We start from the raw sequence: 23,897 nt of genomic DNA, 5'->3' as shown, positions 1-23,897 counted from the left end.
TACATATGTGTGTGTGTGTGTGTGTGTGTGTGTGTGTATGTCTATCTGTGGTGCATCGCTGAGGTTGCTGCCTGCTGTGTGTGTGTGTGTGGGGGGGGGGCTCAGAAGCGCTTCTGGAGGGCAGTCTGGATGTTCTTCAGCAGGCCCCACTTAGCTCGGTTCTTCCCACGCCCATCTGGGGTTACCACCTGCAATCAGAAGCAGAGAGCCATGGCACCAGCCACAGGGGAATAGTAGCTTCCAGGAGCATGGCCGTGCCATGTGCCAGACCCTCACATATCATCTCATTAACTCCTCATGACAGCCACATGAAGCAGGTGCTGCTGACCCTACTGTATGAATGAGGACACTGAGGCTTGGAAGGACCAGGCAGCTTTTCGCTTTTCTAAAGTTGTAATATGTGGTGAGACTGGGACTTCACAGACCAGGTTCCTCTTCTAAAGCATCTCATTTAACTGAGTGTTGTGACCCTGGCTTCGCCGTAGAGGAGTCCCCCTGGTGTCCCCCCTAGCCCCTGAAAATTGCTTCTGTCATAGCAGAAATTCAAATTCCATTGAATGTGGTTGACTGTTAACAGACTGAGCACCTTGACTGGGTTGTGGGGGAAGTGACAGTCTTTCGTCTCTGTATTTCCAACACTGGTTATCATAGAGAGAGGTTCTAGAGAAATAGATGGAAGGTATGAATAGAACCACAATTTGCAAATCTGCCAATCATCTCTCTCTGATGCTTTGCACTGTCTCTGATCACAATGAGCTCTCAGAGCTACCTGGAAAGGGCAGACTGCACTGGGCAAGTCTCCTACAAATCTAACTAACTCAGCTTACATGTGGATCTCCCTGCTGTATCTTGAAGGTGTTGGGCTTCTCCATGCCCCTGGTCTGGTAGCATTCCCATTCCTTCCCAGTATACATTTACTGAACAGGCATTAAGGGAGTGAGGCTGGGATCCTGGGGTGAGGGATAGCCCCCTGGATCAGCGGGCTCTGTCTAGACAGATCAGGACTCATTGGGCAGATGGGGTGGAGGTGTGGTTTGGGCGAAGATTAATGTTTGTACAATGTCCCTATATACAAAGCTTTTAACTTTTCATATTTGTATACAAAGGGAAAGGGCAAAAAAAGAAATAGACACTACCATTATGCCCTCTAGTTGTATCAAATTTATTTTTAATTTTAAATAAAATAGGGCTTCATGCAAGGTAAAGATCATATTATATACATGACACAAGGTCACCCATTGCCTGATAAAAATGGAGATAACACAGAGAGACAGCTTTGGTAAGATAATAGATATAGTGTAAGATATATACATAGAGCTATCCGGGGTGATAATGAAGGGATAACAGTGTTGTGGCAGGGTTGGGAATTGACTCATAAAACATAGAGGATTTGAATTCTGCTATAAAGTAGTCAGGGACTCCAGAGATAAAGACTGTGTGTGATATGTGAGTGGGGCAGTGAGGATTTGGGCATGTCTATGAACAAAGGGATCAGATGAAATAGGACAGAAGAAATAGAGAACAGAACCTGAGATACTAAAGAAATTGGAAAGATAGTTGACATCCTCTTCCCTGCCCAAAATGCTCAGATGATTTTCCAAATGAATTTTAACAAACTTTTAGGAAAGACTTGTTCCAGAAAACAGGAAAAGAGCAAAAATTTCCTACCTCATTTTATTAAGCTAATAAACTATTAATTCCAGAGCCAAATAAAAACAATATAAACAAAACATTATAGACCCAGTTCATTTATGATGATAGATACAATAATCCAAAATAAAATAAAATATGAGTTAACTAAAACCAAGTATATTAACTAATCACATCATGATCACATATGATTATTCCATGAATGCAAGTCAAGCCTAACATCAGAGAATCAATGTAATACATTTCATTAAGGCCTGAAGGAGAAGAATCATGATAGTCTCAGATAATACCAAAAAATGCATAAGAGTGTACAGCTCTCAGAAATTTAGAAGTAGAAGGAAGTTTCCTTAATGAGAATTATATAACACAAAAATGAAATAAAAAATTATCATAGCTCAATGGAGAAGCATTAAGATCAGGAATAAGACAAAGATAGCAAGTATTTCAGCTTCTATTTTCTGTAGGACTCATACTCCTAACCAAAGGTATAGGGAAAGAAAAGAAATAGAAGTTCAAGGATTCTAAGAAAAAGCTAAAACTATCATTATTCATAAGTGATAGGGTCATAGCCTTGAAAAACAAGCAAAATCAGCAAATAGACTTTCAGAATAATAAGAGAGTTTATCAAGATTGCTGGAATCAAGATTAATCTTAAAAACCAATAATTTTTATTCTAAACCAGCCATACATTAGAAAGTATAATCAAATATAAGATAAAATTCATAATATCTATAAAGTCTGCAAACTATTTGGTTTAACCAGAACATATAGTACCTTTATGAGAAGAATCTAAAGGCCTAAGTAAAGCACATTGAATACAATTTGAATACAGGTCAGACCTATTACAAAAATATCAGATGTTCTCCAAATTAATTTAGAGACTCAGTGCCTTCCTAATCAAATTCTATCTGGATTTTTCTTTTCTTCTTTTTTCTTCTTCTTCTTCTTCTTCTTCTTCTTCTTCTTCTTCTTCTTCTTCCTTTCTTTTTTTAGGAATTCAATTTATTTGAAGGAACAAATTCCTATGATTAGTTAAATAAACCTTAAAAAAGAAAGAAGGATAATGGGCAGACTTAACCTGAGCAGTTCATCAAGGCAAAGCACAAAGCTGAGGTTAAACTGTAAAATCAGTGTGGTATTGATATTGAAACAGACAAATTTACCTACAGGAGGCCATAAAGAACTCACAGACAGACCCCTAAATATATGACACCTTAATATAAAATGACAGTGGTACCTTTACTGTATACTAATGGAGAAGAGATTGGTTGGTGGATGCTATTGGAAAAACTGGCTCACTAGTTGGTCAAAAAAAGTGTATCCCTATCTAGCACCTCATACAAAGTGTATGAAGTGGATCTGGATCCACTTCATCTGGATGGATGAAAGTCCTAAATTTGATGGTAAAACTAAAGTTAATAAAAGAATATGTAGAAGATTATCTTTGTGATCTAAGCCTATGGAAGGACTTTCTTAAATGAAACTTCAAAAGGTCAAACCTGAAGGAAAAAATAATTGATGACTTTGATCATATCAAAATGGAAGTTTCCTGCTGCCTCATGAACTACATACACTATGAACAAAGTTAATATACAAATGTCAATACAAAAAAAATGTCAATACAGAGAAGACATTAGCAATGTCTAAAACCATTATTTGGAACATATAAGGACACACTGCAAACCGCCTAGCAAAAGAAAAAAGCAATAGAAAGATGGGCAAAGGATATTTCTCAGGCTATATACAGAAGAGGAAATCCTGAAAACTAACAAGCATTTGAAATGAAATTTCAAACAATAAGGAGGCAGCACTGTGTACCTATTGGATTAGCAAAATAGTAGAAAGCTGTATTGTGCCACATATAGGTGGGGCCTAGGATATAGGGACCCTCATTCATTCCTTCTGGACACATACATGCATATATCAAATCAAGTATTCTCATACTCTATGACCCAGTAATTTCACTCATAGTATGTATATATCTGATCATGGCTAAATTGTGTCCTCTCGAAATTCATACCTGGAAGTCCTACCCCCAGCACTTCAGCACATGCCTGTACAGTAGACCCTTGAACAATGCAGGGGTTAGGGGCACTGACCCCCTGCACAGTTGAAAATCCATGTATAGCTTTTTAGTGCTCCAAAACTTAACCACTAATAACCTACTGCTGAACAGAAGCCTTATTGATAATATAAACGGTCACTTAAAAATATCTTATATGTTTATTACTGTATTCTTACAATAAATATAGAGAAAATAAAATGTTAAGAAAATCATAAGGAAGAGAAAATACAGTCCTGTAGTATAAAAAAATCAGTGTATAAGTGGACCCACACAGTTCAAACCTGTGTTATGTAAGGGCCAACTATATTTGGAGGAAAGACCCTTAAAGAGGGGATTAAGTGAAAATGAAGTCATTAGGGAGGTCCCTAATCCAATCTGACTGGTGTCCTTATAAAAGAAGGAAATTTGGACACACAGAGACTTGCCAGAGGTGCCCTGACACAGAGAAAAGGCCATGTGAGGTGTCTGCAAACCAAGGAGAGAGGCCCTCAGAAGAAACCAGGCCTGCCAACAATCTGATTTTGGATTTCTTGTTCCAGGACTGTGAGAAAATTTGTGTTGTTTAGGCCACCCAATCTGTAGCATTCTGGTTTGGCAGCCTTAGAAAACAAATACAGTGTTCCAGAGAAATTCTTATACCTCCATCCTGCCCACAAAATGTCACAAATGAGGCTGTTCACTGCAGCATTATTGGAGGCTACCTGGGTGTCCATCCTGGCTGAGTGGACAGGTAAAGTGTGGTGCCCACATTCACCTTGTGAAGGATGAGGCAGCATCAGGACTAAATGTGTATAAAACACTGTGTTCATAGCTAGAGCATAAAAACACAGCTTTCAGGGAGAAAAGGTGAGAAACAAAGTAGGATATGTGGCACAGTACTGTTTGTGCAAATTACCAATACATTGAAAACAGTACTATGTAAGAACTCAAAAGCAACAAGATACACATAAAACGTATTAGAATAGATGTCTGGGAAGGAATGGCCACAAAAGGGAATGCAAACATAGACAAAAAAAGGGCCTTTCATAAACCAGTGTTGAAAATGGACCATGAACTGGAGTGTATGATTAATTCAACCCTCTGTATATGAGGTTAAAAATAATAGGTCTGGCTTGACCTAAATTATCCTCACTCCAGGGTTCAAGTCTGTCTGCAGAGCAAGTAGGGAGAGACTAATAGGGTTCTATTTGCATGAAGGATCAAAAAGCTCTTTGGAAAAAAAATAAATCCTAAAGAGATAGTGCAAACTCATTTTTGTTTCATTTCAGGGCAGGTCATTGCTGTATATGGGTGGTGTGGGGTAGGTTTGGGGTAGTTATTCTTTTTTTTTTTTTTTAAGATTTTATTTATTTATTCATGAGATACACAGAAAGAGAGGCAGAGACATAGACAGAGGGAGCCCGATGTGGGACTCAATCCCTAGACCTTGGGATCATGACCTGAGCCAAAGGCAGAGGCTCAACCGCTGAGCCACCCATGTGTCCCTGGGGCAGTTATTCTGAGTGTGGGATAGTGTTATCACTCAGATTGCCCTGCAGCCTCACCTCCTGAAGATGTGGATCTCAGCCTAGACAGGAGGTCTGAAGTAGGGGCCGAGGTCAAACCAGAAGGGGGATTTCATGAACCCAAGGTAAGATGCTCAGAACGGCTGGGCAGCCTGCCTCTGTGCCTGAAGTTCCAGGCTGGGCAGGAAGGGAGCAGCATTTCAGAGACTCAGAGTAGCTGGCAGAGGGAGCACATGGGAGACACATTAGGTGTGACCTCCAGTACAGACTGAGAAGGAATTTGAGAGGGTGGATGAATGGGGCCCAGGGTGGGCACATTTCTAAAGACCTATCAGGAAAGACCAAGAACAGTAGCAGTTTGTGACTATTGTTGGGCTTGAATTTTTACTTCCAAATGTAACAGGGGACATCTGGTTTACAGACTGTGGTAGGCAGAATAATGGCCCCCAAAAGATGTCCATGTTGTGATCCCAGGAAACTGAACATGTTATGTTACACAGCAAAAAGGAATTAAGGTTCCCAGTCAGCTGGCTTTAAGACAGAAATATGCTGAATCATGAGGTGGGTCCACTGTAATCACAAGAGTCCTTCAAAGTAGAAGAGTTGGGCAGAAGAGAGCCAGGGTGTGAGAAGGACTCAGCTTCATGATGCTGGCTTGGAAATGCAGGAAGGGGCCATGAGCCCAGGAATGCAGGCAGCTGCTGGCAGTTGGAAAAGGGAAGAAAATAAACTTCTCCTAGAGTCTCCAGAAGGAACACAGCTCTGCTCACATCTTGGTTTTACTCAGTGACACCCATTTTGGAAGTCTGATCTCCAGAATTGTAAGATAATAAGTAAATGTGTATGGTTTAAGCTACTAATTTGTTACAGCAATCATAGGAAACCAGTTACATAGATAGTTCCATTTGTTATGGGAAGACTTCCTGGAAGTTAGCAGAGATTGGAAGTCAGAGGGAGACAAAGTGAGGAGGCTCTTTTCAGAAATGGTGGTCAGGAGGGACCCTGGAGACTAGAGGAAGAACATTAAATGATATATGACTTGTCTAAAAATACATTTCTCCATTTCTTCGAAACTGTCAGTTAGGCTCTTGGATGTTAGAGGCTGTCAGCTGAGGGCCGTGGGATGAGAGGAATGAGGAGGGCCAGCACAGCACATGTCCTCTGGGGGCTTGCAACCTAGTGGAGTTGGGGTGGGGTTGGCATACCAGGTTAAGTCCAATGCTCAATCTTGCCTCTCAAAAAAAATTTTTTTTAAAAAGTTCTATTCTTACTGCTGTTGGCTTTGACATTCTCCCAGAATCCCAGAGTGAGGTAGCAGGTCCCCAGGGTGGAGCCCACTGACCCACACTTTGCTGAATCTAACTGTGGTGCAGGGGACAAAGAACTCCAGCTTGGATGACACCTAGGTTCCAACTCAACTCCTCCTTCAAGTTTCATGAGGGTAAATACACTTTCTCTTCCTGAACCTCAGTGTCCTTATCTCTAAAATAGAGTCAGTAACTCCCCACCTCCAGTGGTTGGTATATCAGTGATAATGAATAGACAGTGTCCGACATGGAGTCAGCCTTCAATAAATGGGACTTCTAAAAAGCATTCAAGTTAATTTTCATGCTTCATGTATTATATTTCAAATAAAATCCCTTAAAAATCAGCAAGTCACAGACTATGAAAATCAAATATGAAAGGTGTTATTTCACTTCCTTTACAAAAGTACATATGATGGAAATATTGTATTTTGGATAAGAAATGATTCGACTTCCTCATTACAGTATTTTAAATGAAACCTTTCAGGAATACCTGCATAGAAGCAATGCCAAAGGAAAAGTATTTCGATTTTATAGGAAAGAACTGAAGTCATTACTTTTATGAAGCTTTATAAATGTCATTCAAACACACCATCTTATTTTCATTTGCTATTGAAGCCTTTACTTATGCAAATCATGACAAATGTTAAGGAAGCCAGTGTTTCCCCTAGAATGCTAATATAATCACAAAGAGGGAGGAAGAATTACTTCTGAAGGAAAAATCTATATTGCAGCTCTGCGAGTCAGATAAAAATGAAGCTTCCAGAAAACCTCATTAATTAGTGCTCTGCTCATTTAGAAATTGTGTTAAAAAGCAAAGAAACTGGAATGAGTTTCCTTCCCATATAGGGAGTACAAATTAATCGCATAAACACAATTTCAGGGGGAATGTTATTTCTTGACTGATTGCGTAAAACACTTAGCTTTCAGGCATCTTATGGTACTTTGTAATTATTAATTTTATTCATCAATTTATTTCTTCACTCTTTAATTTAGACATTCATTCATATATTCATTTGTTTGGTCACATTTTCAGTCATGTATTCATTCAATAACCATTAAGAACCTGTGATATGCACAGTGCTGTGGTAAGCATTGTGGGAGAAAGAGAGATGAATTAGACATGAAGTTTGTTCTCAGGGAGTTCAGAGCTTAAGAGGAAGGACAAAACATCTATCTAAGAAGGGCCGACACATTTGTCTCTCCACCCCCCTGTCCTTGACCCTAGCATGTAAAAATGACAGGAGATACATTTAAAAAAAATTAGTAACAGCACTGAGTGCCCTTCATAAGCAAGACATTTTTGAGGAATTTCTGAAAAATGAGAAGGCAGATGGAATTAGATGAAGGAAAAATCCATAGTCAAAAGGACATGCTGCAAAATATGGTAGCAGCTATGGGTGTTTCATGCTTGGGAGAGAAGGGTAGCGATAAAACTTGGGCTCGGAGGCACCTTACTGATAGTGTTAACTGGCAGGGGTAGAGCAAGAGGAGCAGCAAGGCAAACTTTCTCATTCCACTTCCTTCCCAGCTGAGTGTCTGACCTCTGTGGGAGCTGGAGGGGGTGCATGTGGGTGCTGGCTCCAGAAGTAGTCCAGATGGACTAGAGAGCCTCCACCTCCAGCAGACTTGCTACTGGTACTCCAACTAACCGCATAATCCTGCCCCCACCCTACCTCCTGCTTCCCTTTATCACTAGAGAGAGCAATGAATCAGATTCCCTTCTGCAAACATTTGACCCAAGACAAAGGGAGCATGGCTACAATCAATGATTGTGTTGATCACATAGAGATTGGGCCAAGAAAATCCAAAACCACAAGCAAGCTGAATTTAGGGGAGGTTATACTACAAACTGGCTGAAAGTTGTGCAGATTCAAGCAGAAGCAGGCATGGACAAGCAGACAGAGGGAGGACAGAGAGACAGAGACAGAGAGAGGAAGGCAGAGGAACTGATGGCTTTTCAGGTCCCGTGGGGACCAGATGTATGTCCTGGCTGGAAGTGGTCTCATGAGACTCCTCTTTCTCTGTACCATAAATTTCCCTTTTCCAAAGCTGAAATGAACAGACTTAACTGTCTTTCCTCTAAAGAATCCCTGATTAAGCCATAACCTACTCTTATCCCAAAGAATATCATCATGATTATATAGTAAGGTAGCTCTGGGAAGTCCTGATATTTTTCTTCCTTTTCTCCTTTGAGTATCAATAAAATTATACTCATGAATGTATATCCCTTGGGGATACAAAGAAGAGTCAGCCTTGCATCACAAAGAAGATAGGAATAATCCTGTCTCTTCTTTTTGGGAGACCATTCTGACATGCTCAGCGGCTATTCCTTGACTTCCAGATAAACAGCAAATGAAAATTTATAGTATAACTATGCCCAAAATATTGCATGGGACATGCTTATACTAAAAAAAATTGTTTGTGTCCTGTATTTATGTTTGTTAAATCTGGCACTCTACACTTGCTTTGAGTCACCACTGGGGCTAATAATGAACTCTTTTTTGTCCTTCTCATGCCACAATGATCTGCCACAAGGATCCTGAGCTCCTTGAGGCAAGGATTATGTCTTATTTTCCTCTGAATCTCTACATCCTAAAAGAATGCTTGGCCCAAATGTTTTTTGAATCGAAATGAACTAATAATTCTCAGGCCTCATTTGCCAAGTTGGTTGAGGCCAGCAGCCTTCTCTTTGACCTGAGTTAACAAGTTTTCTGGGATTAGAGGGGGAAGTCACACAGCAGGTTCTGTGATCTCATGATCATCCTAACAGAGCTGCATCAGAGCTTATAAAGAAAGTCTGTCTGAGAAAAAAAAATGTGCACAGTACCTTGCAGATGTCACTCCATTGCCCAGGACCATTGTCGTTGATGGCTCTAACTTTAAACAGATACTCAGTATTGGGGGTCAGGTTGTGCAGTTCCAGATTCTGCTGCATTATATCCCGAATTTGCCCACAAAGCTCTGTCCGCACATTGTTAGGAGGGGTAGTAATGAGTTCATAAAATTCCATCTCAAAAGAGTCCACATCTTCTGTTGGGCATGTCCAATAAACCTATGAAGCAATGAACATGTGGCTGTGATACTAATATATACCATTCAGCTTTCTTTCCTATAAAAATTTGTGTCACTGTCAATGGGGGTGAGTTTAAGCTGACCCCAACTCTTCCAGCTGCTAAGGACTTTGGCGTAGACTATGTTCAACAGCCTTGAAAGGCTGCCTGATAAGGCCTAACATGTTGCTCGTGATGCATTTCAAGAACAAAAGAATGCCCCTCTGGGTTCTGTTACCATCACCCAAAATGACGGGACCACTGTTCTTACACAACTAAGCAAGGTAGATGCCATTTATTGAACACGTTCTATGCATCAGATTCTCTGTCAGACATTCCTTTACTCACCTAGTTTTCACAACTCCCTTAAAGGGAAATTTTATTATCCCATTTTACAGTTAAGGCTCAGGAAGGTTACATGTAGCGAATTCTAATAGAACCACAGACCAACCAAGATGAAAAGTGTATCTATTCCAACCCTCTCTTTTACACACAAGGAAGTAGAATACCAGAGAGGTGAAATGACTTACCCAAGTTATGGAGAATATATGTTCACACTCAAAACATAAAATATCAACTTTTGGAAAGAGATATTTAACAAGTGTCAATTAGCAGCTTGTGCCTGGGATATAAATATTTTATACTGATTATATTTCTAAGCAGTTACTGTGTTCTTGATGTTTTAATAAATTCAAATGTTATTACATTTATATAATTAATTTTTCAATACTCATAAGAGCATACATTTTTGTGAATTTATATAATTTTTGGTTATTTTTATATATTTATACTTGTAAAACTTTTTATAAATTTATATAACTCATCAGTAAAAATTATTTTTTTTTCTGATTATCAAAACTAACATACTCATTGTAAAAGACCTGGAAAGTATAGAAAAAATATAAGGGGTGAAAATAAATATCACTTATAATCCCCAAATTCTGTTAATAATTTCTTTCCAATTTTGGGACATACACAAATACAGGGATACACATAATTTGGATTATATTGCATTGATTCTTATTTTCTTTCACTTGTTATATTTTACATATTTCCCTATATTATGAAAAACTTAGTAAAGCACCATTTTAATAATTGTCCCATAAGTGATTTAATCTTTCATAGTTGAACATTTAGGTTGTTTCTAATTTTATAGTCTAATAAATAATGATGCAATGAAGACTTTTGGGGCATGAATCTTTATCTGAATTTTTAATCATTTCTCTGGGAAAGATTTCTAGAAATAAAATTGAATTTTTAGAAAAAACTCCTTAGGATTTTTAAGATACATATTGACAAGTTATAAGACTAACGTTAAGGATTTTTCCTATGCCAAAAGCCTAGGAGGACTGTCAACCATCATTTGTGAGAGAAAGCAACACTAATTTAATCTTTGGCATTACTGAGCACTATGTTTCCCATGTGAATTCCATCCCATCATCCTAATAGGGATCAATGATATCTTCACATCAAAAACCACTATTTGGTAGTAGGTTTAGGTGTTCTCTCTCTCTCTCTCTCTCTCTCTCTCTCTCTTTTTTTAGGTGTCCTCTTTTGACAATGTCTTGCTTGACTAGGTTTTCCTATGTAGGCCTGTTTCTTGGGCTCCTCCAGGGACCACTAGCCAGTGGCATGGAGTGACTGTTTTCCAAGCCCAAGTATGGAGCAGATATCACTAGTCCTTCCCTTCCAGAGCAAGAAACTGCCAACCTCATAAGCAATCTAAGTTGCATGGAGAGACCTAAGGTCATAACTGAGCTAATGTCACATACACTTTAGGCTTTGCTGATCTAGTTTCATTGGGAGATGAAAGTTCAGCTGCTCAGTTGTGGGTATCTCTTACATGAAGGGCAGAGATACTTTGCTGTGTCTGATAGCCCATGGGAATATATATTCTACTTTGCAATGTAGGTCATTCTTGCTGGCAATTATAGACTCTAAAACACAGATTATGATGTCTCAGGAGAACAGCAAAGTAAAGCTTGGTCAGTGTCTGGCTTTCATTTTCTTGCTTTTAGACCCTTGATGTTGAAGTGTGGTGTGCAGACTGGCAGCAATGGCAACACCTGGAAGGTTGTTAGAAACATAAAATCTCAGGACCCCCTGAGGCCCACTGAAACATAATCTGAATTTTAACAAGACTCCCAGGTGCACATTAATGTTTGAGAATCAATGGGTTAGAGTTCAAGGATGCTAAAAATCTTTGGGAGTGTTCTCAAAACAAAAGATGGGTGGCAAAAGATGGGTTTTGCCACATAAAAGCAGACCAAGGGCTGATCTGGGAGATGTCCGTGTAGGGAACCCTAAGAGAGGCAAGGTAGCTCTAATAGATTATCTAATTGCAAGTTATTCTCTTTCCCTCCCTGAACCTTCATAACACATTCTATATATAGTTCAATTTAGATTCAGCTAGATTTGAAAGGAAAGTCAAGGGAAGGGTCATTTGTCCATGTTAAGCCAAGAGGGTCAGGGAGGAGTTGTGTCCCCTGAAGTCAGATGATAGAAGCTATAGAGGTCTGTGAGAGATCCACGTCCCCCAAAATTTGAATCTCAGGAGGTTAGAATTGGAATTTCACTGGGGATTATCCTTCCATTCTTTCCAAATCATCGAGAGTATGGACACTTTCTTTAGAAAAGGTAGCAATTTAGAGGAATCACAGCCTATATTTCTAACTTGAATTTCTGTGTTCTCTCTACTCTTATAGCTTTTCCCCTGGGAAATATTACACCCTCCAATCAGTCTCTTCATATTACTTTGGTTCCCAATTGGATTGCCCTTGAAATGGGGTTGGGGCTTTCAGAAGTATTTTTGACTATGAGTTAAATATGTTGTTTGGTTTAAGCCAGTCTTGGGGTACTTAAGATTTTAGGAACTTATCGCTTTTGAATGGGCTGACCCTGAGGAATGCAAAGGAGCAGACTTGAGTGACTAGACCCTAGAGGTCAAAGAGGTAAGTGCAACCTTTTCTGACTACCCACTTCCATTTTGTACCCCACATCCTCCCACCTTCCCCACAGGCCCAGAGCCTTTCTTACCTTGGCGGCTCTAGGATACACCAGAGTCTGGTAGATAACAATTGGGCCTGGGGTCTTCACAGAACCATCATTGAATGAGTACCAGTTGTGGAAGCTGTTGCTGTTCTGCACAGACTGGTTTTCTGCCCCTGTGCTCCAGTACGTATAGAGGCCATCTGTGGGTTTGGCAGGTGAGGCAGATTGGGCTCGCCCATAGGCTTCCAGACCCATCTTGGCCTTCTCACCCCCCGTGGCATTGAAGGACAACAAGGAGGAGCTTCGCTGGTATATCTGTTGGTTGTCGAAGCTGTGAGTGCTGAAAGTAACCTTCCTGGCAATCATCATTTCTGAGTGCATGGGATAGGGGGAGGGCAAGGAGTCCCCTGAGGAGCATACCTTCTTGGGTCCTGTGGGGAAGAGCTCATGGATGGCACTGCTGAGCTCAGCAAAGTCCAGGGGCATACAGTGCAAGGAGTGTAGCCGGAGTTGCGGGTCAGGCCTATAGGTGCTCTGGATGCCATCTTCGATCTGGTCCACGAGAATCTTGGCAGACTGCAGGAACGCCACCTGGCCTGTCTCCTTCAGTGCTTCCTTGGAATAGGCGATCAGGCCATCCATTTCATTCACTTTCATGGTTGTGACGTACACATATTTTTCAATCTCCTTCTGCCTGGACACCTCCAGATTCTCTATCTGCTCCATGATGGACTTCTCCTTCTCCTGTAGAATGCTGCGCAGCTTGAGAAATCCATTTCGGATCTCTTTTCGCTTCACCTCCTTGTCAGCTTTAAAGCTGTTTTTTAAAATGTTGAACTCCATTAGGTCATTATCAATCTCATAGCGGACTGCAAAACAACCAGGTTAGTTACTTTGGTTAAAATTTTCATCTCCCCAGATGTCAAAGCCAGTGGCAGACTGGAGAAATTTCCCGTGGACCACGAGAAAGTGGGCAGAGAGGGAGGGAAGCCACTTGTAGTTGAACTGAATTAGGCTAGAACAGGTTTATGAGGTGTATCTGGCCTCCCTCAGGACCCTCCTCTCAGCCTCCTTATCTAATACTTCCCTCAGGAATAACAGCCTTTCTTTCTCAGCATAGTTATATCTATAGTAATTTCGGTGGCCCTGGGTTGAAATGGAAAGTCCAAGGCCACCCTTGTTATGAATTTTTACCAGATTTCACTTGTCACCATATTGGACTTGAGAAGAGGTGATGGTTTTCCCTATGTGAAAGGTAATAAGCTTCTTCAGGGGCAAGAGAAAGAACTAAATTTCTCACGACTTCTAAATGCTGCCTCGCCTGCCTCATTCACCAAAAACCTAGCCCTAGAGAACAGTAGGAAATCAGCCTGGCTCCCTCTCTTGCCTTGCCCCCATTTCCTTCCAAGAAAGAATCTGCTATTGCACTCAAGGAGAACCTAATTTTTCCTGTATCCTCTTATGTGGCTTTGGATTTTAGGTTCACTTAGGCATTCAACAAACATTCACTAAACACCTGTTTCACATGCCTTCCAAGGTAATAGCGATACAGATATGAATATGAAAGGGCACTGATGCTCAAGGCACTCATAAATACAATGATACTACAGTATAGAGGGTGCTAAGACAGAATGTGTGTGGCACATCTCTGAAATGAGCACCTTTGTTGGCTTTACAGTGATTTAGGCATCAGGCTGCGACAGCTATGTGAAGACATGTCAACCTTCTGTGGCCTAAAGGTAAGGTCTTATCCTGAACAGCCAACTTTGCAGTGAATTGATGGGCTATAATTCTCACCAAATTTTACTCAGGAGTAGGGGCGCCCAAGAATTATTTTGTACTTGGTTCTTAACATTGTCCCGGGTGCAGAGTAAGCTGGACTTTTGTGGGTGGTGGCCACTGTAATAATGATGTACATTTGAGTAAGAGAAACTCAGGAATCCTTTTGGGCCACGAGAACCGGTGTGACTGCTGTCTTGGTTATCACTATGACTAGGATGTGTAGAAGGGCTTGAAAGGTATTTATTCAGTGAAAGTCAATGTGTCCTGTTTTTTAACATCTTTAGGGTAAATGTCACTCTCTGGCCTATTTTGTGAAGCTGCTGTTTCCTCTGCCCTCAACTGGCACAGAAGGAATGAGGAAGCAATACAGATGGGGGCTGAACAGGAAACAATCAGGTGATTGCAGAGGTGCTGAGAAGTGCTTCCTGCTCTCCCCTGATGCAAACTCTACTGTGGCTTATGGCAGCTGAAATTCCACTTTATTCATTCATTTCTTTGACTATTCAGTAGTTACTCACTGCCAAAGAAACTTGTAGGAAATTCCTTGCTTTATTAGGGATTAAGTTCGTGTAAACTCCTGAGAGGTAGGATAAAAATTCCTTAGTTGAGGGGGAAAGAGGCAGCACCAAGAGAAAAGAAAGAGGAGGCCAGAAGTACTACTCCCCCATCTTACAAATATGACAGCTTTCCAAGAGCTGGTCCTAGAGCAAAGTTAAATCAAGATCTCTTTCAGGCAATACTCTTAAAAGTAGGTATTATTTGTTAACCATTTATTATAGACCAGACCTATATGATACACATATAATGGATCACATCTCTATATTATATACAACACGTATCTTCCTATGAGGAAGATATTGTTCCCATTTATAGATGAGGAAACTAAGGCTCCAAGAGGTTAAGTTACTGTCCAGTGTCACACAGCTAGTAAATGGGAGAGACCAAGTCCTATCTCTAATTCTATAAGTCTGACTCCAAAGGCTATGTTTTTAATTGCTCCAGTGTGGTTCTCAGCCCTCTATGAGCACCAAAATCCCCTGGGGAACTTTATTTTTTTATTTTAAAAATTTTATTTATTTATGAGAGAGAGAGAGAGAGAGAGAGAGAGAGAGGCAGAGAGGCAGAGATATAGGGAGAGGGAGAAGCAGAGGGAGAGGCAGGCTCCCTATGGGGAGCCTGATGCAACACTTGATCCCAGGACCCTGGGATCACAACCTGAGCCACCCACATGCCCCTTCTAGGGAACTTTAAAGAAAACTCTTCTCTTGGCCTCACTTGCTGAGATTCTGAGTTGGCCTGAGTTGGGGCTCAGGAATCCAGATGAGGCATTTTGCTGCTGCAAATTAGAATCTAATTCAAGGAATTTTGGGGGGATCTTGTTAAAAATGCAGATTCACATGAAATTAGTATGGGTGGGGCCTATGGTTCTGCATGCCTAACGGGCTCCTGAGTGGTGCCATTGTTGCTGGTCCTAGTTAGTAAAGCTCCCCAGGTGGTTCCAATGTGCAGCTGGGATCAACACCACATTTCAATCAATTGACCCAAACTTGATCTTCCCTCCCAGGCCCAGAGTTTCTCAGTGTATTGTCAGATCATCTGCTTTTGAACTACCTGAAGATCTGTTTAAAATGCAGATTTATGGCACCTTCCCCAAAAGTGAATTGAGTCCTTTTTTTTTTTTTTTTTTTGTGAATTGAGTCCTTAAGAGCAAGTTTGAACCCTGGTTAAAAAAATTGGGGGTGGGTGGGTGTGGGTGGGTAGTGGTAGTTCCCTTAGCAAGGATAGACAGGGTTAAATTCTTTACCTACATATAAATGGATATGCCTTGAAGGTGACCCCTGTCTCCTTCCAATTGCTGGGCTCTCTGGAATTTGTACTGGTGTCCCTTTACATTGAATTGAATTTCATTGTCTGGTTCCTAGGTGCCCTGGACTCTCAGAAACTACCTTGGGTTTCTCCTGTGTTAAAAATCCAGGCTTCCTGTGGTTGCATGGGGGCCACAGCAGACTGTAGGCAGCAGTCCTTTCCCCATGCTGAGGCCCCAGAGAATCTAGCTGAGCCAAGGTAGGGAGTTAAGAAAACCTTAAGAAAACCCATTAGGAACTAAAGGGGCTACCCATTTACTTGGCAATGTGGCTCCTTTAGAGTTTCTTTAATATAGAGACTTCCCTGGTGGTGGTTCTAAAACTGAATAAATATCAATTGACAAACAGTGTCTCCTAGTAGAAGTAATTGAGAAATGAAGGTATTCCAGAAATATCTATGCTAGGGAGAGGTACTAGGTGACAGAGTTAGCAAAGTCCATCTCTGACCCATTTCTATTGTCCAATAGGACCTCTGTGCAGCTCAGAGAAAAACTGCCTCCCACTCATATGTTCAGGCATGTTTACACATGGACACTGAAATATCTGACAAAGGGAAAGGGCTGGAGTGATCTGGTGCACTTTGGTCACTTGACTGTAGTCCACTTCTTAAGGAAACAGACCATAGATGATGGTGGTGGTGATGGTGGTGGTGGTGGTTTCTGTTGCTTTTCTATCTTTCAATATTCAGATTCTAGTCACTGTTTAGCACAGGGTAGGTTGTCAAATGAATATTATGGATTTAACATGGGCGTTGGGGTTAGATGGACCAGATCTGCCCATTTACTAGCTGCTTTGTGTCAATGACTTCTTGGAATCCCTGTTGTCTTATTCATGGAGGAAATTTTAGTGCCTATACTGTAGGACGATTGAGAAGATTAGGCCTGGGCAAAGTAGGCCTCTCTTCAAGGAAGCTATTCCCAGGGGGCAAAAAGCCCTAAAAGGATATCTGAATCCTCATGTCTAATCAGGTGGATCAACACCCAGACACTATGGGGTTCTTTGCTGAACTCTGCAAAATATTGTACTGCATTCTAACGTGGAAACTAGGGTAAGTTTCCCTTATACAAACTGTACCTGTTTTATAGGTAGCCAATATAAAATAACCCTGCAGGCATGCAGAAGAAAAACCAGCTGTTGGCCACAATATTATTGGCTATTTTTGAGTTTTTCTGTTATTATATGTTTGCTACTAGTTCATTTACTTTGCTGTTTGCAGTTTTTTAGAAAACATTGTCAAGGAAAACTTAAAATGAGATAATTCTCAACGTGGACTTAATTCTTTCCCTCTGCAAATTGGGAAAATATCAAAGACATCCAACTTTAGTGACAAAACACTTTAGAGAGGCTCACAGATCTTTGTGATACTAGAAGATCAAATTTTCATTTTCCAAAGGAGGAAATGAGGTCCAAGGTCATGAGGATTATAACCAAGATGATAGAATCTTTCTGTGCTGATTATGTGCCAGATACTTTTTTGCATGCTTCACTTAGAGTAACCTATTTAATCCCTACAATCACCCAACGGAGTTACTACTGCTATGCCTATTTTACAGATGGGAAAACCGAGGCACAGGGAAGTTAAGAGGCTGATGGTAGTTGCCATGCATGCACACCAGGCCAATGCCTTTCAGCCCCATTCAGTGTTTCCCAGTGCTTAGATTGCCCCAAGGTGGGGTGGGGCGGGGAGGCCCTCCCCAAACAGCCTGCGCAGAGCCATTTTCCCCATCAGTTCCTGGATAAGGAGTTACTGTGCAGGAGAGGGAAGGGGAGCAGAACCTGCTTTGAACTTGGCGATGGCGCTGAAGAGTGCGGCGGCCCTTTCGGAGCAGGCATCGATGAGGCTGATGGTGTCGTGGCCGTTGTGGAAAGCCGTCTTGCAGAAGGTGCAGAGCAGCTGGTTGTCGTGGCGGCAGTACTCAGTGATGCGGCTGGACGGGTGGTGGATGCAGATCTTCTCATCCTGGTCCTCGGTGCTGGTGTCCACGAAAACGTGGTCCTGCATGGCCACGTCCGAGTGGAAGGTCTTGAGGCAGTCGTTGCACAGGTTGAGACGGCAGGTGATGCAGCGCTTGTAGGCAATGCGCCGGTTGCGGCAGACCTGGCAGACGATGGGCCCGGAGGAGCGGTCGAAGCGCCACTTGAGGTAGCCGTGCTGCTGCATGTAGCGCTTGGTGAGCCGCCCGCGCAGGTAGTTCTCGGGCAGCTGCATCTTGTGGCTGTAGGGCATGCAGTGCGAGCGGCTGCACACGGGGCAGATGAGGATGAAGAAGTTCTCTGTGACCTCGGCGTGTTTTTGCAGCTGCCGCAGGCACTTCTCGCACAGGCTGTGGTTGCAGGGCAGCATGAAGGAGTGCAGGCGCAGCCGGCTGCACATGGGGCAGGAGAGATGGTCCACCAGGTTGCTGTTCGCAGGCGTGGGCTTCACTTCATCCACCTGGGTGTCGCTGGCCCCGATGCGCAGCGCGGTCTTGGAGCTGGAAGGAGGAGCAGACATGGGGAGGGCTTTAGGAGGCATGCCCCAGAGCTCACCCGAAAGAACTGGGGATCACTGCGAGGCAAGCCAGTTGATGGCAGGGAGCGTGGGCTCTGGGCCAGGGCCCCCCACAGGGTTCTAAAGGCGCCTCCACTATTATTTTAGCTGGGTGATCTCAGGTCAGTTAGTTAACCTCTCTCTGCCTTTTTTCTCGCTATAAAATTCGCAGTCACATTATAGAGTTTCTTGAGGGGATTAAAATTACATTTAATATGTACAAAGCTTGAGAGTGGCCCCTGGAACACAGTAAGTAGTAGACAAGTAAGTGCATGTTGTGATTTTTGAGCAAGAGAAAGCAGGATAGACTGGCCGGGCACCATCAGTTGGGCCTTGGTGTTCTGTGACATTACTGGCGGGCCACGGAACTCCAACACCTGAAAAGCCATTCTGGAACTGTGATGGAGCAAAGCAGAAATAAGACCACTTCATCCTCTTTGAATGTAAGCCAAACAAGAATATCATCCAAACCACAAAAATAACCAAACTCAGCTTATTCTGGTTAGTGGGAGTGATTGCTGTTTTTTCACCAGTTGCAGTGTTAGGCACCCTGTGTTCTTCCCATCTTGTAGACAAGATTTTTTTTTTTTTTTATCAAGCTATCCACTAGGAGATCTACCTCCATGTCCTTACCCAAAATGAGGCTAAATCCCATAATAACTTGCTGATGCCTTCTTACTGAGACACCTCACTTCTAACCATGCTGTTATGTTCTCATTTGTTGCAATGACTCGATAAATCCAATCCTATCCACCTATAGGTATGTTCTTGGTGAGTTTCGCTTGGTGGGCATTGACATCATCATTGTTATCGTATGTAGGATGGAACACAGAAGAGGATGGGTACAGTGTCCTTCCCAGGACACCAGGAGGTCAATCCCTGAGCCAAGCCTGGAACCTGTGTGCTTCAACCAGCAGACCCAGAGGTAAGAGTTAAGAGTCTAGGCTCTAGGGGCGAGTGCTCATGCTGAAGTACAACCTTTTGAGTTGTGCCTTTGAGGTGAGTTTCTTACCTCTCCCCTTCTCAGTTTCCTCATCTGTAATTTGAAGCTCAAAGTTCACAATCCTATGTACTTCATGAGAATTTTATAAAGTTTATATGAGGTAAACCATGAAGTCCTTAACTGCTGGTGCACAGTAAGGTCTCAATAAATGTGGCCACTGCAATTACTCACCTCAGGTACTAGCCAGCTAATGTCCATAGTAGAGGACAACAATGGTCAAGTCCAGGAAAAGTGTGTGTTTCTACTGTTTTGTTTGTGTGTGTGTGTGTGCGTGCGTGCATGCATATTTATGTGTTGATTCTTTGTCTAATAGTTGAGGCTGATTTCATATATTTAATTCTAAGAATAATGGATGACGAAGAACCATAGATGAAGTAAAAGGATACTAGTAAAATTCAAGTGCATGTTCTAAGAAGCTATAATCAGGGCAAAAAGCAGTTTCTGAAAATAAGTAAGTTTGCTGTGAGGATTGAAGTGGAAACAGATACACAATTTGTGACTATTCCTGTCTCTTCACATTAGTGGTATTTGGGTGTTGATTTTGACATTATGGCTGTATTCTCATCTACTTCTGGCTTCTTGCAGTCTCTAGATGCCCCTATCTCCTTCCCCATCCCTTAGCCAAGAACCTCTCTTAGAGCTCAGATAGTCAAAGGCGCTGCCCAAGCATACTGGGAAGGAGTGCCCCTGTGGTGATAGAGTGCCTCTTGTGGGGACTCAGGTTCCTGAAAAGCTCATCCTTTAGGAATTTGGATACTAGGTCCTAGGCCTGCTCTCCTCCGTGTTCTCAGCCCCATTCCCTCTCTGCTTTCTCGGTCTCCTGCCTGGGCCCTGCAAGGAGCTGCTAGAGGTACAGTCAGTTGTACATGTGATAGCTGGATGAACCTCTAGTTCAATAAGATGGGACTCTGAGAATCATGGTGTAATATAAAGGGAGACAACATGAGAAATCAGGAAGAGGGGGGAAGGGAAGGTAATGTTGGGGGAAGAAAGAGAGAGCAGGGATGAGAGACAGGTAGCCCAGAGAGCTGGGATGGAGGTGAAAAAGGAAGTGAGAAAGAAATGGGAAATTCAGAGCTGCATGAGACCAGAGCGGGGCTGGATGAGCAAGGTGCTGAGCAGGAAGTGGCAATGAGGAGCATGGAGGCAGTGATGCAGAAACCAGGGGAGAGGCCAGTTGGAAGATAAACCTCAGTGTACCCACTGCCTACTTCCTGACACTTGCAGTTGGATCTCTGACCATCTTCTGAAAGCCTCAGACTTGGACCTGGGCATTCAGTGGCCATGGTTCCATGCCCAAAGAGCCACCAAACCCAGTAGCCTTGCCTTCTTGCTGAGATATCCAGCCTCTTCTCCTTTGCACAGCTCCCTCCTTACAATTTAGGCCTAATTCTCCTAGTACCTGGGTTCTTACTGTGTCACCTGGCAGGTCTCCCAGCCTCCCTCCCTTTCCCTCTAGGCCATATGTAATATAGAATCACCTGGGGTGGATTTTACAATTCTGATGTCCAGGTGATACCCCAGACCAATGGTACCAGAATGTCTGGGGATGAGGATCTTTGTAAAGATCTCCAAGTGATTCCAATATAAAGCAGAATTTGGGAGCGACTGACCTACGGCATCTTTCCAAAGCACCAATGTCATCCCCACTCTGTTAAAATGTGGTCAGTGACTCTCCATTGCTGAACATGCAGAAGATAGGGCAGTTGAGTCAAGAGGGAGGAATGTGGATGCTACTTTCTGCACCTGAGAACTTCTGGACTTGCATCTAGGACCCCTGGGTTCTCTACTCATGCAAATACCACAAGAGGTTCATGAATGGAGGGTAACATTTATTAAGCATCTATTACTAAGTGCTGAACTACAAAATGGATAATATTTTTTTGTGTGTGAATTCACTGAACCTTTGCTCATGGAATTGCTTTGCTTCAAACCTGCCTCTCATTTTCTGCCTTTCCAAATGCTGCCATCTTACAGTACTGAGCTTTGATCTTTTCTCCTCTAAGAAGTCTGCCTTTGCTACTCCAGACTCTCCTCAAATATGACATAAAAGGACTGCCTCCATCAGAGCAGGAAGAAAATATGCAGTGCTTGACACAGGGGGCTAATGTCCCATGGAAGTAACTGAGACCTTAAGTTCCTAAGCAGGAACTGATGGCCATCTGGGGTACTTCATAGGACATAGGAGCCAAAAGTGGCCTGGGGAAGTTGTTAACTTTCCCAATAAGTGTTGAAGGTATCAAAAGTTCAGAGGAGGAAGAAAAAGGACAATTTACATTTTTATATCATAAAACAGATTACAAAACACATTTTATATCACATAACAGATTACAAAACACAAATCCCTGTACCCACCGAACCATGGCAGATATTATACTGAACACTTTGGAGTACAGCATTTTTAAGTAAAGACACAGATTCTGGGCTCAAAATCTGGGTGCATCTTACCAGCTATGTGATCCTGGGCAACTTAACCTTTTAAAAGCTTAGTTTCCTCAGTGGTGTGGTGGGTGTGGGCAGTGCCTGGTAGGTGGCTTATAGCTGAAGTGTTAGCTCCTGTTTGGTGCAGGTGAGAGAGTGCAGTGCTCATTCACTTGGCTGGTGGGGCATGGATTTGGAACTCAGGGCTAGATGCAGTTACTGGCTGTTTAGGACACACTCAATTGTTACAAAATTCTTGGCCTCCTTTTTTCAGATAGAGAAATGGCTTGCGGGTAAGGGCATCTAGGAGCCCACAGCTGGCGAAGGTCCCATGGGGCGCCTGGCACTTACGAGGTGCGGATGCTCCTGAGGCGGCCCTTGCGGAACGTGATGGTGGCATTGCGGCAGCAGCGGCTCTCATAGTAGTAGCACTGGAGGTTGCTGCTGGTCGTGCAGCAGCATTTGCAGTTGGGGTCATTGGCCCAGGAGCAGCAGCACCAGTGGCAGTTGGGGTTCTCGGAGCAGGTGCAGTGGCAGCACTGGCAGTTGCGCTCATCCTTATAAGGGCAGGGGAAGCAGGTACAGTTCCGCTCTGAGGTGAAGAGGAACTTGCAGCACAGACAGGAGCATAATCGAGGACAACATCTCTGCCATGTACAACATGGAGAGCAAACACACATAGCAGTCTCCATGGCGCCTACATGATCACCACCGGCTGTCTAGGGCTCTTGACATCTCTATCAGAATCTTGCCGTCTCCTAGGGAGTGGGTCCCTCCCCCACTCTGATGAGGCCCTCAGCTTGGAGGTTGCAAGAAGTTGGCTTTGTGAGGGCTTCACAGGTGGTGTCCCTACTAGGAAGCTCCTGGGCTGGCATTTACATATATCAGCCTGAGGCCATTTGCTTATGTCACAATCCCTGTCTCCCCACCATGTCTCACCATGCTGGTTGGATGAGATGTGGGGGGTAGTGCAAGGGGTGGGGAGCTGATGGACAATCCATGCTTCCATAGGATCGGTTCCAAAGGACGGTAAATGCAAAGAGCATCCTGGAGGTTTAGCTGTCACTTGTCATCTTTTGGTTTATGGGGTGAATTTCAGAAGCTATTTCTCTTTGATGATGTTTTCCCCTGCGACTTTGGCTAGTTGACTTCAGGGTATGTCTTCATGGGCTGAAAAGCTTGGGTATGATTGATTGGAAGTGGACTGACCTCGGGCCTTTTCTGCATTGATTGAACTCTTTATGCAATGAACAAAGCACAGTGTTTACAAATCATGGCCACATTTAAGGAGAATTGCCATTTGGAGAAGGAATTAAGGGAAATAAAAAAGATAGGGATTCACTTAGGCACATCTTTCAGCAGTCATTGAGTTTGTCCATTGCTGCATAGCCACTGGTGACTTTCATGAGGCTTCATGCATATGTTACTCTGAATATTTCTTGGCTTTTTTGTAGCTTCGTGGGGTTTGGCTGAGGTTCAAGCTCTGTTTTCCTCCCCGCTACCCACTCCTTCCACCCCATGATCTCTTATCAAGAGGCTGGAAATTTACATGAAAATCTCTAACTCTTAAGTATGTGCTCAGTATTTCTAGAAATGATCTTATATTTTAGGGGAGAGTTTTGCTTTCGACTTTGCAACTTGCAAAGATTAAAAGAGAAGAAATTTCATGGTCATACTACCCTATGGTATAAACACTTATTTTTCCAAAAAGAGCAGAAGTGAGAGCTG

General features: G+C 42.6%; 1 protein-coding gene across 1 annotated transcript; it reads right to left on the bottom strand.

Moving 5' to 3' along the window:
* Window positions 1-101: 101 nt before the first annotated feature.
* TRIM42 (tripartite motif containing 42) lies at window positions 102-22,861 on the bottom strand. The gene is made up of 5 exons (XM_041733572.1): window positions 22,521-22,861; window positions 17,992-18,689; window positions 12,614-13,437; window positions 9,355-9,579; window positions 102-188 (listed from the first exon to the last, which is right to left on the bottom strand). Exons 1-5 carry the CDS (start codon window positions 22,859-22,861, stop codon window positions 102-104), a joined length of 2,175 nt encoding a protein of 724 aa, XP_041589506.1.
* Window positions 22,862-23,897: the final 1,036 nt, after the last annotated feature.

This window comes from Vulpes lagopus, chromosome 19, assembly GCF_018345385.1.
Source record: "Vulpes lagopus strain Blue_001 chromosome 19, ASM1834538v1, whole genome shotgun sequence".
Lineage (NCBI taxonomy): Eukaryota > Metazoa > Chordata > Mammalia > Carnivora > Canidae > Vulpes > Vulpes lagopus.
Note: the sequence above shows the minus strand (reverse complement) of the source record. Positions and strands in the feature narration are given on the sequence as shown.

Bases quoted from the DNA above. Each gene is read 5' to 3' on its own strand.
- TRIM42 (XM_041733572.1), bottom strand. From the start codon at position 22,861: ATGGAGACTGCTATGTGTGTTTGCTCTCCATGTTGTACATGGCAGAGA. The intron at 13,438-17,991 runs GTTCTGCTCCCC...GTTGTTTTGCAG, and splicing joins CATCGCCAAGTTCAAAGCAG to TCCGCTATGAGATTGATAAT. The intron at 189-9,354 runs GTACTGTGCACA...TTCTGATTGCAG, and splicing joins AATGGAGTGACATCTGCAAG to GTGGTAACCCCAGATGGGCG.